Genomic DNA, 18774 nt, shown 5'->3' with positions numbered 1-18774 from the left:
TTGCCGCTAACTGTAAACGTGAAAATTGTTCAAATCGTTCCGCGTCGCATCAGCGGTAATTGGATTTGGTTGACTAGATAGCTCGCCAGTTTGTGAAATCGGTCTTGGGCATTCCGGAGAATTGTATGGAAACTTGGCTTAACTTTTACCCGTGTTGAAAGCCTTTGCTCGTGACCAAACATCTTCAGTCAATTTGACGATATGGTTGTTGAATATAAATTCCGGGTTCGGGATTAGTAAAACTGTTTTACTTATTCGCCGTAAACATACTAATAAGCACCGTGGTGTTGATTACTGCTTCTCGGATCAAAGTTTATTTTGCTAACACCACGTTTACACACATTAGCTGTGGTCACACCTCAGACTTTTACATAGGTAAAACCGATTTAGCTAGGGCAAATTCATCAAAAATCTCCCGAGGTAAATTCATCTAGGGTTTTGTTTTACCTAGGTTAAAATTCTGGGAAGGTCACATTACTAATATCGGCTCCCAAAGTTTTCACGCCAGTTGAATTTTTTGGAGCGTAAATTCAAGAAGGCAAAATGCGCAGGGATCTAGCTGATCAAAGAGACGTTTTTTTCTTTTATCTCGCTGTTATTTCTTACGCTAATTCAACGAGCAAGGTGAAGGAAGGCGAAGACGTAGAGGACTCGTGCCCCCAAAATTTCTTTCACAGCCTGATCTATGTCCGGTTCTGTCATCAAGACCTTCGCCGATGAGCGTCTATTGGCTGACCTTGGCTAGCAACCTCGGTATTTCTTTTTACCCAAGTTATTGCTTTGGGGTAGCTGTCAAGGGAAACTCTATTGTTCTCGAGACTTATCCAAGACCCAGACGATAAAATTTCCCCGAGGTAAGTTACCTAGCGAAAAATCGGTCACACCTAAAAAATCAAGCTTCCCTAGGTAAACTGTCAAAAAGTCGTGTTTACCTAGGTAAAAAGTCTGTAGTGTGACCACCGCTATTGCTAAATACGCCGATTCAGAAAGAATCCGGAAGTTGCATGGGAGCGAGGCCTAAGGGCCCTCATACTCAAAATGGCGACGTAACAACAATATTCTTGTAAGCAAAATAAGACAAGTGCTGCAACCATGTAACATTATCGAAGTGAAAATTGGCCTGATCTCACCTATATCGTGAAAATTTTCATCATATCCTGAATCACGTACAAGATGGGGAAGAGAACTATTGTTCTTCAGAGCATTTCGTACAAAACGATTACAGAATTTTAATAGAAAGGTCGACTTAAAAACAGGAGGCATCTCTTAATGTTTCTGTTTGGTCTTCAGCCAAATCAAAAGTTAAAGAAGAACGGGGACACAAGGAAAAGTATCGCATGAGCAAATAAAGAGGTCAGAAGAATTGTCATTGACTGATAAAGTACAAGCAGTTAATTTATAGCTCTTCCAGCGATCGAACAATTCGCCGAAGCGAAACGTTTAGAAGTGGAAATCCTTTAAAAAATAACTTTCTAAAGCAAGAAAGAAGGAGTAAGTTTTCACGTTTGGTCTGGAACGCTTCTCGTAAAACCCAGATGATGTTCACTTAGTCTACACTGGGTTTCCAGATTATGAAACTTTAGTTACTTATAGCATTTTAGAAGTATTGTAGAACCAAGCATTTCCCATGTAGCTTCTTATGGCAGTGTGAATTGAATACTGACAATGTTTTCCAATTATAAATACACCCGGAAATTAAGAATTTGCTTATGCTTAGCGTGCGTATATCGAGTTATGGATGCACGCAGGAAGTATGGAGAGCACGAAAGATGCGTAAGAGTTGCACGAGGCGATAGGCGAGTGCAACTCTAGCTTCTTGGGTGCTCTCCAAACTTCCCAAAAGCATCAATAACTCGATATACGCACAGCTAAAAGCATGAGCAAATTATTTTATAACATAGTTGACAAAAATGCTTGCTTTTTGATTAACTACAAAATTCTCGTAACACGCGACACAATAACAAACGCTTCTATTGGCTGATTACAAACACGCCACAATGGTCTAGTTTGAATGAAAATTCTTTCTGTAAAACTGAGAAAGAAAATTTGCTTATTTATTCGTTAACGATCGATAAAAACTAAAAAGAAACAAAGGTAAGTCCAACTAAAGTTAAAATACTCACATGTTCGTAAGAAGTTGTGGAGTATGGTTTGGATTTGCTTAAAAGATGTCTATGTTTTGTTCGGCGAAATCCAGAAAACTTGTTTTTTAGCGAAGATGACTGTCATCCTACCTTAACCTTATATTCATTTACTAACAATGGCTGGTCATTACGGCTTCTTGAGAAGACCTGGCAGCAGTTGTTTTTGCGAGTAATAAATTCATGTCTTGTGTAATTTGTCTTGTTATTGCACGAGAAATTTTCCTGCTTCAGTCGGATTACTCGGCGATAACACAAGTGCATAATTTTTCGCTGTTTAACTTACTTTATAATTAACTTGTTTTGTTGGATGTAAAACAAACGGAGGACACTTTATACAAATTGGATATTTTCCGACACAGACCAATTTGTGGTCTTTAATTTTTCCACTTAAATGTCAGTCTTTACGGCAGACTTTTCAACGAATCATTCGGACTCTATTATTTGTGAAACATCTTCTTTGCTTTTGCTGTTGATTTTTTTTTTTTTTCTCACAGCTTTAATCAGTTACAAGTCCATCAGCTGACACCCTTAAAAACCCATGACTTTTAGAAACCAAAAATATACAAGACTGAACTTTCAGTCCTTTATGGCTATCTTCTTTCATTTTTCTTCATACTGAGAAAATAGTAAGTTTTTCACTTTCAATTCCATCTTTTACGGATTTTTTTTGCACACCCTTACTGTAACTTAAAATATTTTTAATAATTTTTGTAAGGAGAGGTATTAGCTTTATGTGGACAGGCCACTGACATTTGGATGCTGTTATTAAATCTCTGATCAAACCACTTTTGGTTATTAGACTGACATCTGGTATCAGATTCATTTTTTAAATTTTCTTTTTTGAATAGTTCTTTCTTGATTGTTGAATATCTGTCGCACATTTGATCCATGCTGAAGGGCTGATCTAATCAAATGATTTATGTTCAAGTTCGGTCAATTACAGTATCTGTATTCTCCTGGTATTGTTGACTGTGTTCAATTGGCTCAGTGAGACAAGATTGTAATTTTTTTAGTCACATGGGATCTTGAAACTGATTTGTGGGTCGCATCAACCATTGTCTGTATTGTCGGTTGTGTTTGTTGAATTGACTTAAGACACTGTTTTATTTGCTAAACATAGGTTTGGTTGGAGAACAGAAGTATATGCACTATTGCATGGAGAAGAAACAGATATGAGTAAAACCTCTCATTTACATTTTTAGAGCAGATCTTTTAGAAGCAATTTCAATTAGGGAGTTTACATGTACTATATCAGAAGCATTGAGATCTTTTGAAAGGGAACACCTTTGTTAGTTCTGACAATGTTCACTTTCAGTTTTTCAACAGCTTAGGGGTCTAACGTTCTCAATTTCAAAGGACCGGGATCATAGAAAGAAGACAACACGCCCCTCCTCTTATGACCTGGTGTGTCTGCGTGACGCCTTTAATGCCTTGATAAGCTTTAAAACCATGATTGGCTAATGTTTCACTGTTCGTCTACCTGGAATTCCCCATTTTCTTGGCTAAGTAGCGCAAGGAACGTCATTGTCGCATTGATTTTTCATTTCATTGTTCCGTGACATCTCCAATTTCCATATAACTGCCATGACATGGCAACTGCAGCCGCTCCTACCAGCAAGACATAATAAATCACTCGCGGCTGGTGCAAGTCTCGGTGTTTCAAGGTTAACAATCATACGTGCTTTATGTTTTACACACAATTTTTTTTTTGTAGGAGGCCCCCAAAAACAACGTCGTTATCAACAGGTTTAGATACTTCTTGATGAAGATCATGTACAACATTTCCGCAATGGCATAAGTATAGAGAGATTTTTTTTTTAGTTATTTTGCCCCATTCCTTAAGGTGACCTAGGGATTCGGTATGAAGCTTATCTTGTGCGCGGTATCCAGCTGGCTTTTTCTAAATTTCCTGGAGTTGAGCTAATCTCGCCCTGGTGAAGCCTTTGCCTGGGTCAGGATCATAAACGTGATCTCTATTTTCAAGCATAACATTAAGGTTCCTGGCTCTGTGGGCCAGGAAACAAGTGAATTTATCGTATCTTTTGGTCGGTTTATAAAGTTATAAAATCATTTCACCTTAAACTTTACTTTCGTAAAGGACTTTCTTGTTACCACCTTAGTTTAATCTTCTACATTTTTACCAGAATTTTTCCTGGTTTACTGTAAAACAGCAAATTTTTAAGTCGGATGTCAATTTGACAACTTTAATATTTACTTCCTCCATTTTCTACAACCCGTTTCTCTTTACCGCCAGGCGTCGCGAAGGCCGAAGGGCCCTTAGGCCTCGCTTCCATAAAACTTTTTTTTTCCTGAATCGACGTATTGTAGCAAAGTTACTGCTGTTCTTATTTTTTTATTTTTTTTAAAGTTATTTTCAATCGTATATGACAAAACACCAACCTCTGTTGTTTCATGGAGCGGCTTATCACGGACACCGAGAATAATCTGATTCCAGATATCTCCGTAAGAACCTGAGTGAAAAGACAATAAAAGAACACGCTACGTTATAGCTTAAAAACTAACCATAGCCCATTGCTTATAAGTGCCTTGGCAGCACGTTTCTAACCATCGTCGATCAATAAGCTACCTACAATAGAATACAAGCATCATTTTGGATTACCGCTCTATCAATACTTCATAACAACGGGCGTTGACCAAATTTGGAAGATGCGAGTAATATACCGTCGATTCCATGATATACTGACGCGGTAACGTGGTTGATCGATGGTAAAACGAAACGATTTTACTTGGGCAACAGACCATTGATCAACCTCGTTCCCGGGCGTGGCGGCCCAGCTGTTTATTCACGAGTGAACTGAAAAATATAACGTTCACGTGGCTATCCGAAGAGGAACTTGAGAGGACGAGGAAGAGGACGTTTTGACTAAAACGGAACGAAAGGAAAGCAAGAATACGCAAAACATATTGCTCGATTGATTTTATCTACTTTTTGAGGAGTATCTGCAAGAAAGAACCTGTGCTTATTCTCTGAAACTGCCGACAAATACGCAAAACATTGGAAGAAAGTCCACGAGGAAGTAAACTTTTTAAGAACAGTTACTGATAAGCTTTCGTATAATGTAAAGAATTGTGTAGATCTCGGAGGATGTTATCCACTTTGACGTTCAGCTTCTGTGGATGACACCCTCCTCGTTTTGCATAACTCTTCACATCCTACTAAGCCTCATTCAATAATTGCTAAATATGCAATGCTAAGTAAATAATTACAGTAACGGGAGTAACTGATAAAAACTCGATAAGCAGAAAAGAGTAGAAAAGTCGAGGAACTGGAAAGACAAGAAAATGTTTAAAGAACGTTCAAACCTGCAGGTACTGAGTCGTAAAGATGCTCCTCCATAATTTCAGCATCCTGTTCAAGGAAAACAAAAGCGATGGAGATTACACTTTTTCTTCAACAATTCTAGGAATTGTGGGGTAGTCATGTGGTAAACAAACGATGACTCGACTGATTTTCCAGACCCATTCCCGGTCGGAAGCCATCAGTGAATGGAAGTGCTATTGTGATAGACGGCAGTCGGTCGAAACCTCCTCTCTCTAAAAGAGTAGATTTTCCTCTTTTTGCTTGTTTATTTCTTTTATTTTTCTATAAATAACCGCTGGGAAACTAAACAGGGTGGCAAGGGCTGGAGAACCCCATACTGAGAACTTTCGAGTCTTAGTCTCAATGTCTGAAAATTATTCAAGTATCTAATCTAAGCAACTGTTTCAAAAGCCCTACACCTTCTTACCGGTCTACTTTGTTGTCTTTCCAAGGGAGGAGGGTCAGTCCTTGGATTATCATCATAATCTGTACAAGATCAATAAGTTTCAACTTAAGTGAATTATCCTGAAGCCATTTTTTTCATAATCATACAACGTAAATCACGAGGTTTTCATGTGGGATTTTAGAACAGCCTTTAGTTTTAAGGACTCAACTGGCTTCTATACCAAGATCGCTGAGAATTTTAGATAGCTACCACCGGTTTAAAAGAAGTCATTTTAGTAATTTTTTAAGTCCTCAGAAAAAACTATTTAACTTTTTAACATATCTAATTTCTGCACCTCACGAGTGATCTCATTAAGTGACACACTCGCCCGCGGCTCGTGTGCCACTTCTTTGTTTTTACCACCTTTTGGCGTCATCTGTGATCTATTACTGGACAGACGCACCGCAACATGGAATCTATTTGTTAAATTTATTAGTGTGAACGGCCAGTCTGCTTGGGATTTACAATTAAGCAGCTTGCCTGTCCCTCCTGGATCTTCATAATTCTTCATATCATATATGATAAGCCTCATCAAATAAAGGATAATTAACCTATTACACAGTATTGCTGTTTCTCACGGTATTCCCCCCCCCCCCCAAAAAAAAAAAACACTCTTGTCCGGAAGCTTCAATAAAGTGTTAGGGCCTGTTTACAAGGAGAGAGGGTTACCCTAGCAGAAGGGTTAAAGTTAACTCTGGTTTACGAGCAAATTTCACAGGTAGTGCTACCCTATCACCCGGGTTAACTTTCCCAGCTTTACTGACGTGTTTCGTCATGCGTGACATTCTTTTGAAACGCCCAAGATTTGAATCAAAACTTGAAGTTCTCTATGGAAAACACGTTAAATGGTATGGATGGTAATGTTTGGCCAACATGGCAGCTCGCTTTCTTTTAACGTTCCGTAGTTTTATTCTAATACTTGGCTTGTGGACGGCCTTGCTTCAAAAGAAAGACATAAATTCAGTTTATAACAACTTAAGCCGTCATGGAAGATGTAAATGGCAGGGATTTTACGATTTACGGTCGATTTTTGGTCATCTCTACTACATGAATTTTCGAGCTTCAATGAAGTTACCTTTCCGGCTTTTAAAGATACGAAACATGGAACTGTTACTCTGGTTCTTCCTGCAAGAATCTTTTGGACAGACCTTACAATCCACATGGATGTCAAGGCAAATCCTGGACCAGGAATTGATAAAGTCAACGTTACACTGTGGAAACCTAGTTCGATTCGATCATGTCATTTTCATCTAACAAAGCCTCGCGGTTTGATAAAGTCACCATGTCTGTGATTAAAGATGCGCTCCCTTGCATTCTGCCTGTGCTGACGGACATTGTGAATCGATCCTTATTGTCGTCAGTTTTTCCTGCAGCGTGGAAAATATCTGAAGTCATCCCACTTCTAAAAGACGGAGATCATGAGATACCAAACAACAATCGACCAGTCTCGTTGCTTCCTGCTGCGTCAAAGATTTGTGAGCGTGTTGCTCTGAATCAATTAATGACATATATGACCACCAAAAAGCGCCTCAGCGAACACCAAAGTGGTAACAAGAAGCTTCATTCGTGTGAAACCCTTAACCTCATGATCACGGACAAAGCACGAGAGGCTATGGATGCAAAGAAAGTCACACTTGTGGTACTTCTGGACTTGTCGAAAGCATTCGACAGCATAGATTATGTAACCCTCCTTGCAAAACTTCAAGCGCTATGTGTTTCCCCTGCATCTCTGGATTGGTTCAAGAGCTACCTTTCTGAACGGCTGCAATGTGTCAGGATCGAACCTGAGACCTCAAGCTTGCAGGGTGTCTCACATGGAGTCCCACAGGGTTCAATCTTGGGGCCCGCCTTGTTTACTTTCTACCTCAACAACACTCCTTCTATACAGGACGTGTGTTCTCTAGAATCATATGTCGATGATTCAAAGCTATACCTTTCGTTCCCAGTTGCTGAGGCTAGTAATATGATTCAATAGATCAATAAGGACTTAGAAAAAATCGCAAGCTGGTGCTGCTACAACAGCCTTCTCATAAACCCAGAGAAAACCAAGCTGCTGGTGTTGGGCACACGTCAGATGCTTCAGAGGCTGCCCGCTGATTTTCATGTCACTCTCCTTGCATCTCCTTCTGCCCGGGACCTTGGCCTGCAGGTGGACAGCACTCTAAGCTATGATGAACATGTCACCCAAACAATGTCCTCGTGCATAGGTAGCTTATGTCAGATTAATAGGGTAAAGCATCAGTTTGAGGCTAGGACATTAGAACGTGTTATAAATGCCTTAGTGTTTAGCAAGTTATACTTCTATTCTGCGGTGTGGTCTAATACTTCAAAGAAAAATATCTCGAAGCGGCAGAAAGTTCAGAATTTTGCTTGTAGAATTATCACTGGAAAGCGGAAATTTGATCATATAACACCGGCATTAAGAGAGCTAAGGTGGCTCCCCGTGACCAGTTTTCTTAAATATACACTTGGAGTTTTAGCATTTAAATGTGTAAAGGGTTAGCCCCTAGCTACCTTTGTCATAGATTTAAGACACGTGATTGCGTTCATGACCGTAATACTAGATATAAGAATAACTTGAATATCCCAGCTTATAAGTCACCTTCTGGGCAACGCACATTTTTATACCGTGCAACGAGTTTCTGGAATTCTCTTTCATGTGAAATAAGAGGATGTGATAATTTGCCAATCTTCAAGAGACATTTAAAGCAATTTCTCAGTAGTTTTTAATTAGTAATGTGATATATTTTAACATCTATTAGAATTTTAGATTTTTTAATTTTAATGTATTTAGTATTGATTGTAATTAGTTTTTAAAACCCATTTAGTGGAAAACTAATAAACACATTCCATTCTGTTTTTAAATACACCAAAAAATGGAGAATATTATCGTCGTATACAGGAAATATCTTACATTGTTGAGATCTTTATAATTTAGCCCAGAAGTTGGATAGTTCCGTTCAAATTGTCAAGATTACGTGGTCACGCAAGACGGACGAAGGTTGTCCCGGATAGGCGAGTTATCCCTAGCAGAGCGTTTACAAGGCAGGTAGGGTAACCCTCTCGCTAGGGTAACCTTAGCACTTAGGTGGGTTTACCCTAGCGCTACGGTAACCCTACCTGCCTTGTAATCACGTCCTGTAAAAAAAGAAGAAATGTAACCCTAGCACCAGGGTTACCCTCCCTCCTTGTAAACAGGGCCTAAGAAATATATTAGTATTCCTAAATTAGGCGAGCTGGCGGCAGAGTTAACTCAAAGGAAAGTGAAAAAAATGAGAAATATCAAGATCTCAAGCGTGAGATATCAACGATGTGGGCTATATATGCGAAAAGTGGAGGTGATACCGGTTGTTGTTGGAACTTTAGGAGTAGTCTCAAAAGGTCTGAATAAGTCGCTTCAGAATATTGGTATAAGGGTAAGACCAGGGCAAGTGCAGAAGACCGCATTGCTAGGAACTGCAAGAATACTACGAAGGGTTCTTGAGATTTGAGAGGTGGCGAGACCCTTGTGCCCGTTGGTTACTAGCTGTAACCCGCTCCCAGGGAATTTGTCCGGTTGACGAGCAAAACTGAGTTTAATTATACATAGTAATTATAAAAGCAAATTATAATTATCATAGAAATTATCCCAGAATCCTTTGAGGCAATTTTGTTTGAAAAGCTTCATAACTTTGACAATTTTATAGGTAGAAGAATGTCAGACCACATCAAGATAACATTTGCCATAAAATATCTTCTTATGTCACATCAAGGGTTGTGACGTCATCAGTCACGTGACAATTGCTGAATTAGGGTTTTTTGCTGCTGTGACAAGATTTCATAATTGGGTTAAAATAAAATAGCATATTTGAGGTTGTGGTTGTGTGGAGCATTTAAAAATAACCAGTTTACGTCCGGAATTCAAAATTTAAGGTGGCAATGAACAGGAGCGAAAAAGTCGGGAAACTAGGCCGAGGGGTATAGAGAGTTGACGTTCCATCACACGGCAGAGAAAATTTGCAGGAAAGTAATGTTCTACCTGATAATTTTTTTCATTACCAAAAGAGGGACATGACGTCATCAGTCACGTGATCAAAGCGTTTTAAATATTTTAGTTCCTTTTTAAAGTAAGTTTTTCGCCATAAATCTACAAGTTTTTGTTGTGTTTCTCTGCAAATCTTTACACTGCATTACCCCTGAGTAATTATTATTCTATTTTCAAAGCAGAAACAAACTAAAACTGATCCAGAAACTTTTGAGACTTCCGTAAAACCTTTTTTTCAACTCATTACGAAAAGTGTCTACTAATTGAATAATGACTTCCCCAGTTGCTCCAAAGGAAACCGGTCGCTTTTCGGAACCCTGGAGAGAAAGAACTGCGAAGGAAAGAAAAGATAACAATAATAATGATAATAACAAACTATTATTAAAGTACCTTCAGTGTGCTTCAGCAATTCGTGTAACCCTTGTTTGACTTCACTCACTTTGGGTCGACCAGATACCTCTTTTGAACAACACCGATCCATTAGCTCATATTCTTTCTCTTTAAAGCACGACTCAAGAGGAATGAATTGCTCGCTCTCCAAAATCTTTAAAATAACCAAAGTCGAGTGTCATTAGTCTCGCTTGCATAAGTAGCGAGACTCTGCAACGCGTTTTTCGCCCCGGGGGGAGGGAATCTCTTATATAGGCTATATAGGTATGTGCCGCGCCAAAGCACACTTTTTTTTAGTCGTTTTGGTCTAAAATAGGGTATTAATTTCGACCATTTTGGTCTGAAATAGGGTATTCTTTGTGCACTCTAGTCTTGAATTGGGAGAAGAGTTGGCTACTTCTTCATCATTTGGCGATAAGACCATTTCCCTTTTAATGTTTACGCTAACTACCGTGTACGTGCCGTAACAGCTTGTCACGCGCCCGGCTACAAAACTTCAGGTCTGAAATAGGGTATCAAATTTTTGATCAGGTCTGAATAGAACTGTTGTTGTTGACAGTGACTGACGTTTCGACAACCTGTGCGGTAGTCATCATCAGAGTCAAAGTGAGTTGTATCACGTCAGTTGATGGTATTAAACATTGGTTATCGACCTGATTGGTCAATTAAGTCGCGATGTCATTTGTCGTCTATCAGTTTAGTCGTGATGTTATTGGTTATTCAGTGGCGTGTGTTCTAAGTTAGTAAACCAGCTTTCTAAAGTGAGTAGTTGATTGTAGTCTGGAGAATACGTAATACATGTCGCAAAGTCTCAGTCGATTTGATGTCTCGTCTGTAAATGGTGCTCAGCAATGTGATTGTTGACGTCACCATTTCTTGTCGCTCGTTTGAGTTCGGTCAGTCTCGTGCTAGATTTCTGCTGGTTCCCCAAACGATTTTCACGAACATCTTAACAGACAGGAAGAGGACATAGAGTTTAGCAAAGAGATCAGGCAAATTGGTAAAATACCTTTTCTAGACTGCTTGATCACTTGCGACGACAACATATAACGAACGACAATTTAAAGAAAACCGACACACCGACAGATTACTAGACCAGTCATAGTACAACCCAACCTCTCACAAGGCTACGACTATACAGACTTTGACGAGACAAGCGCAACTAGTTTGCAACTCGCCTGATAGCCTACAAGACGAGACTGACTACCAAAACAACGTTTTTAGTAAAAACAACTGCAACGCGGACTTTTTTAGACGAAACACTCGCAGTAATAATCCATTTATATAGCGCCTTTTCTACAAGATTTCAAAGGCGCTGTTTACAAAGATTAGATAAAACTAAAAAGTAAAAATAATCACAAGAAATTGACTTTAAAACTAGACGCTAACTACAAAATAGATAAATGTACACAACAGATAACAAATCAGATAACAAATAAAAACATCACGATTCATAAGCTCGCATAAAAAGAAATGTTTTAAGTTTGCGTTTAAAATCATCAATTGAGTTTGCAGATTTAATATCCTCAGTAAAAACTGATTCCAACACTCAGACCAACGTCAACTCTGGCCCTGTCACGACAGCGACTAAACCGTACTTAAGAGGCACCTCTGAAACTATCGCACGTATAATACAACCTTACAATATACGTGTTGTGCACAAGCCGATAACCGCTTTACGACGACTACTTAATAATGTCAAGTACAAAGACGAACCGGAGGACGGACAAGGAGCAGTATACAAGATCAAATGCTCGCTGCGACTGCCAGGCCACTTATATTGATGAAACCGGCAGAAACCTTACCACGCGACTCACCGAACACAAACGAGCGACAAGAAATGGTGACGTCAAGAATCATGTTGCTGAGCACTATTTACAGACAAAACATCAAATCGACTGGGACGTCAATTTGACTAACAATAAACGACTGTTTAACTATGGCAATAACGGATCGAAACACACCAACGACAATACGACTCTTCATAGCCAATAACATCACGGCTAAACTAACAGACGACCAATGACATCGCGACTTAATTGACCAATCAGGTCAATAACCAGAGTTTAATACCATCAACTGACGTGATACAACTCACTTTGACTCTGAAGATGACTACCGCACAGGTTGCCGAAACGTCAGTCACTGTCAACAACAACAGTCCTATTCAGGACTACGTTCACCGGGACGATCGTACTCAACCTACTTATAAAATGACTCCTGGGTTCAAACCTTTCACAATTATACATGTATCTTTTGGCAAGTTTCAGCATTGATACTTCCTCTTGCCAGTTGGGCTCATATAGGATTCTAAGAAAGGAGTACTTACTTTCAAAGACACCGCTTCGTCATCCAACAAATGACTGTAAGGGGCGCATCCACGAGTGAGTACTTCATACATAAGTACTCCAAAGGCCCAAACATCAGAGGCGGTGGAATATTGATGGCTTTTTATGCATTCGGGTGATTTTAGCCTGACTGGAAGATACTTGTGATCGTCCGCAGCTCTAAAACCTGTAATGTATTGATTAATGAAATACGATGGAACATGTGCTCAGAAAAATGGTCGTCACCAAAGGTAGTCATACTTTCTTTGCAGACTTTGTCTCACTAAGTATTTAAATTGTCGGCTGTTTACCTATGTGCGAAAGGTGGCTTAACTGTTGCTTATTGGGTTTCATTATTTTATACATAATTAGGTAATCTTGTACAAAAGAAATACAAAAAGAGGGTAGTAAAAGGGCGAGAGTATAATGACCCATGCAAGATATCGCCTAAATAGATAGTTGTGGTGGCTCCGTCATTAATACGGGAGCATTGAGCGAGGAGAAACTTTCCGTCATAACGGTTTTGTTGTTCACGCGCTGGATGCGAAACTTTGCAAAGAACAACAGATATCATTAGTCAATTATATAGCTGGTAATTTCTTCCCAACAGCGCGCGCTCCTATTGGCTGCTTCGAGGTCACCTGACATCTAACAATGAAGTTGTCTGTGACGTCAGAGGGTAACCGTGCACTGTTACCCGCTAATGTTGACAGCCGTTGAACGCAAAAAGAATGTGATTGAAGATGGCGTGTTCAAAGTCATCCACTGATTTGCAATGGCGACTTCTTCACGCTTTGTTGATTTGTCCCGACAAGAAACTTCCGCCTTGTAGAACAGGCATGAACTTAATTGTCGTTCGATGGTGGCTCATTTACCTCAGAGTTATTTATTTTTGAAATTCCAGAACAATTTAACAGCTAAATTTTACAGGACTTTCTACTTACGGAAATCTGCTCCAACGGTTTTTCTGAAATTTCTCTAGTATATTTACTATATAAATAAAAATTAAAATAAAAAATATCAGCAAAATTTTTTACTGCACGCGACGTTTTTTTGAAAATGAGGGTCCTTTTAAGCCCCAATTTCGCACTTCTTTTTCTTACCATCAATAAAATCCAGATATATGTCATATCATTGCCGAATAATGTTTGTTGTTCTTTGCAAAGTTTCGCAGCCATCGCCTTAAAAACGAAAAAGTTATGACGAAAACTTCGACGGAGCCACCTTAAAATTAAAGAAAAAAAGAAAATTACACATTATATTAGATTATACATATTAAAAAAAAATATCGTTTGCGCTTGAGCGATAGCATGCGCATTACAAGAGACGAAGTGCATGGGCGTTCAACGTCAGATGTTGTTGCAAACGGCTTGTCAGAGTTTGTTTCAAAAAGTTTTCAAATACGTCGTTACTGGAGAAGCTGCTTTAAGGCGCAAATTTACAAGTGGAGTTCCATAATGTGACAATCCTTTTAAAATAAGAGGCATGTAATGCGGACGTTTTGCTTACTTTGCCTAGTACGGCCGTGTGTTACAAAAAAAAAACGAAGTTATGCATATTTAGATCTGATTGCCAATACCAGCCTTTCTAGAAAATTGTTTTATCATTAAGCTCCCTATCACATACTAGTGGCAACCTGTCCAGTCAAATGAGTCAGGATTCCCCTGTAAGACACTTCCCCGACACGATACTACAGTATCCATCGTCTGGCTCTTCTCTACACATGCTCTATCTTGCCTTGTAGGTAGTTGTGAATCGGGTTCCATACTTGCGTTCCAAAGCAGAGTTACGATTTAACAAGAAACAGATATAATGTCCGTCTGACTGCCACGTTTGTCAATTGTGGGCAAGTACGTTTTTGGAGTCCAAGCAAGTTATCCGCCCTCGACACAATAGCTTTAATTTGCTTTTCCCATGAAATTCTGCGGGTGGCAATGATTCCAAGGACCTTCTTTTCAGCCACATCCTTGAGTTGCGCGTTGTTAAGGGTGTAATCATAGCTGACGAGATGACTGTTAGGAATTTGCATTTAGACGTGTTAAATTGGATGTTGTAAAGACGCGTCCATTCGTCCATATTTGATAGGGTGACTGTACAGCTTCGCAGTCGCGAGCACACTTACCAGCACCAGAAATCTTTGAATCGCTAGCATAAAGCGCAGTACTTGACCTTTTTCAGCATCAGGTATGTCGTTTATAAAAATGACGAAAGTTATCGGCCCTTGGAGACCCCCCTTGGGGCAGTCCGGAGGTGACAGGGGCCAGAACGATAATTAGCAAGGCACGATTGCAATTTGCCAGAGAATCCGCAGGCGCTCAATTTATCGAAATCTAAATCATTACTCTATGAATCTCCCATATAGGATATAAGATACAGGGGTGATCAGCGGCATTAAACGGAGTGATGACTCGAGTTTAAACTCTCAGTGATGTCCAACTTAGACCATATTTGAAATTAACTGAACTGAGGTACCCCCGCGTAAAATGAACGGTAAGGAGTTCCATTAAGAGATTATGAAAGGGGAAAAGGAAGATCGATAACAGTTTTCATAAGATTGCCCCAGATGACGGAATGACAGATGAGAAGTAAGACGCGTTTGGCGGCCACTATGACAAAGGGTTGCAGTGCAGACATCAACTAGACCGTCTACAATTTTATGCATTAGAGTCTGGTGGGTAATTGCTCTTCGTTCTTCAAGGGAGTGCCATCCGATGGTACTGATCATGTAAACGTTTTTTACGCTTGTCTCCCTATCGTAGTCACCTGAATCAAAGCGTGTTGCTCGCCGTTGCATTTTCTCGAGAGAAAAAACGTCACCTTCCTCATAAGAGTCCCATAGTGCACTACAATATTCGAGCTGAGGTCTCACTAGATCCTTAAAAGCAATATCCTTGATGTGGGGAGCACAGGGTTTCAGGTTACGGCGAAGTAACGCAAGAGTCCTGTTCGCTTTGGCAGTAATTGGGTTGATTTGATTAATCCAATCTAAATGGGTGGACAGATCAACTCCTAAATATTTCTATATGGTAGATGCCTCTAGTGGTGTGTCTTGTAAACTGTATGTAGTTCTTATAAGTTTGCCTCCTATGGGACATGTGAAGGACATAGCACTTGGATTTATTAAATTCCATCGGCCATTTGCTCTTCCATTGTCATAGGAGTGATAGATCTTTCTGTAGCTCGAGGCAGTCGTCTGGGGAATTGATGATCCTATAAATAAGACAGTCGTCTTATATGATAGTCTGTTATCATGGATTTCGTTGATGAAAATAAGAAACAATAACGGACCTAAAACGGTACCTTGTGGTAAACCAGATGTTACTGAGACCTCTTCAGATTTAACACCTTCCTGGACTACTCGCTGAGAACACTTTGTTAAGAAACATTCTGTCCAACTAAGGATAGAACCTTCTAAACTATGTTGTTGTAGTTTTAATAACAGCCGCTGATCTGGGACCTTGTCAAATGCTTCACAGAAATCCATGATCGGTCTGCTTTCTTTCGTCAAGGGCACTAACGGGTTCATCGATTGTTGTTTCCGGAAGTCATGCTGAATGTCATAAAATATGTTCTTTTCCTCAAAGTGGGTTATTAGATGATGGTTTATAAAATGCTCCAGGATTTTACATGGAATAGATGTTAACGACACTGGCCGTTAATTAGCTGGATTTTGACAATCACCTTTCTTGAAAAGGGGAATTATAAGCTGTGTCGGTAGACGCCTGGTAAATCTTGTGCAGCTAGGGGGAAATGCTTCCAGAACAGTTCTTAAGTACACATGGGGGAATACCATCCGGCCCTGGAGACTTGCAATCCTTTAAGTTTGACAAGAGTTTGTGAAATCCTGACTGGTCAATTTAGCAAGCAAAATTTTATGATCGACATTGTCGATGTCCTTTTCTAGACCAAGCCACATATCATTAAGAAATGACAACTGGGTCACATATGACTGTGACAATAAACTGATCGAAACGCACCTATTACTGATTACGAGTCTTCATAGCCAATAACATCACGGCTTAACTGACAGACGACCAATAACATCACAACGTAATTGACCAATCAGACCAATAACCAGAGTATAATACCATCAACTGACGTGATACAACTCACTTTGACTCTGAAGATGACTACAGCACAGGTTGTCGAAACGTCAGTCACTGTCGACAACAACAGTCCTATTCAGGCCTACGTTCACCCGGAGTGAGTACGAAATAGAAAAATATATTTACAAGTACTAAGAATAAAAGAACAAAAACTAATGGACAAGTGTACTTTGTAGTCTTATTTATTTCTTCATTTCTTTTAAAAGAATATTGTGCAAGTGGACTTGCCAAATAATTTGTTTAGTTTCTTCCTCTTTTTTCGAAAGGCAATCCGGCAATTGCAAAATTATATAGGCATTGCTTGTATAATTGCGTGTGAATTTAAGTGTGTAGTCCGTGTGTGTATGTATGCTTTGTGATAATAATTGTAATTGTTGTATTTTGGAACAGATGAAATGATAATAATAAAAATAAAAGTAAAAAAACGGGAAAAGGATAATTAGGCGACTCTTTAGTGTGGTTGGGTTTAAAACTGCAAGCCGAGGACGAAGGAGGTGGCAATGATTATAGCGGAGCTCTGGCGCGCGAAGTGCGCTTGCGGAGTACCATGCACCATGGGTAAGTAAATCTACCCATCCCAGAAAATTTGGTAATCACGTGACCGTACACCGCCCGCCCGCTGCCCGTCCGTCCGCACCACAGGCATACCAGTGTTTACTCTCACTTTTTCTAGCTACTTTGGGAGCCCAGGAGAAAGCTGATTGCACATCAATGTTGTCATCAATTGACAGCTGTCAAAACAGGGTATCCGCTGACCAGTATCACCTGACCGTATCATGGGCTCAGGTGTCGACCCATCAAGGTCGAGTATTTTTTGAAGTTATCCGCTGACAATTTACTCGTTTTCAAATGATCTTAGGCTCATGTTTACTTTTTTTAAAATTTATATCAAATATGTGTGTTTATGTCAGTATCGCCACGCACTATTACGATTTTGATGTCAAACTGACCTCAGACGCAAAAATTCAGCCAGTTTTTTTAAAATGCAGGCGGGGAAGACCTTTTCTAACCATGGTCACGTGTTGGTCACACTCCACGTCCAATTTTTATGCTCTGATTGGTTAAAATTTCACAGGTGAGTTCATGCGTAAAATTTATGTAGCGTCTTGGAAGTTTTTTACTTTGACAGCTGAAGATGACAGAGTTTTGAGTCAACTTAAGTTTTTAACTGTCTTTTTCCACTGGATGTAAAAAATGAAATACAGCTGCTATCAAGAGTGTTCTCTTATTCATGGCTGGTTTGTTCATTGGGTTTTTGGTTGAGAAATGTGTCGCTTGTCAAAGCCGATAATCCGATGTCGGATGGCGTCGTTTCTGTTTTTCACCTTGCTGGATGCATACGAGAATTATAAAGGCTTAGCGATCCTTGCCTTACTTGATAGCTTTCAGGAGCTGCATCTCGAAATATGGTAAGCCTGAGTAATTATTGTATTTATATCTAATTTCATGAAGTCCAGCGGCGCCGTTTATGAAGCTAGTTTATGCACGTTTGTATTAAGATTTAACTGAGACACTGATCTGACCTAGTATGAGGTTTGATATAAGCTTAAGCTTACAGAACTTTAAAAAGCCTTTAGTCAATATTAATTCACCGTAAATAGAAAGAAAAAACTTTTAGTAGATTATTTAGTTATAATTTTGGCTGTAGAAAGAAAGCTTTGAGCGATTTTCTTGTCGTGAGTTCATATTTGAAAAAAGCAAACACTGGGAAACCGGCGGCTTAAAACATAAACTTAATCTTTAAGCTTACTAGTAAAGACTTGAGGATTCTTGGAGACACTTAAATACTCATTTGTTTTCGTGAATGAAAATTGTTGTCTCTGTAAATGTTCTACCGAATTATGTTTCTTTATTGATTGTTGGTAGTCTCAAAAGTGTAATTTTCATCGCTTTGCAGTTTGTTTTCAGGCGTTCATAAACATCGCTTGCAGGAGTACTCAAAATGCCGAGTCAAACGCTTTTTAAGATTACACATCGTTATAAAACCATTAACAAAAAATAGACTCAAGAAATTCT

General features: G+C 39.4%; 1 protein-coding gene across 1 annotated transcript in view; it reads right to left on the bottom strand.

Moving 5' to 3' along the window:
* The window catches only part of LOC140930904 (uncharacterized), a 142224-nt gene that overhangs the window by 63515 nt on the left and 59935 nt on the right, over positions 1-18774 (bottom strand). Inside the window, exons 14-18 of the mRNA XM_073380624.1 lie at positions 12655-12839; positions 10326-10479; positions 5894-5952; positions 5469-5514; positions 4545-4615 (exon numbers count right to left, since the gene is read on the bottom strand). Coding sequence (XP_073236725.1) covers positions 4545-4615; positions 5469-5514; positions 5894-5952; positions 10326-10479; positions 12655-12839 — 515 coding nt within the window. The remainder of the gene's footprint in view (positions 1-4544; positions 4616-5468; positions 5515-5893; positions 5953-10325; positions 10480-12654; positions 12840-18774) is intronic.

Source organism: Porites lutea, chromosome 3 (assembly GCF_958299795.1).
Source record: "Porites lutea chromosome 3, jaPorLute2.1, whole genome shotgun sequence".
NCBI lineage: Eukaryota > Metazoa > Cnidaria > Anthozoa > Scleractinia > Poritidae > Porites > Porites lutea.
Note: the sequence above shows the minus strand (reverse complement) of the source record. Positions and strands in the feature narration are given on the sequence as shown.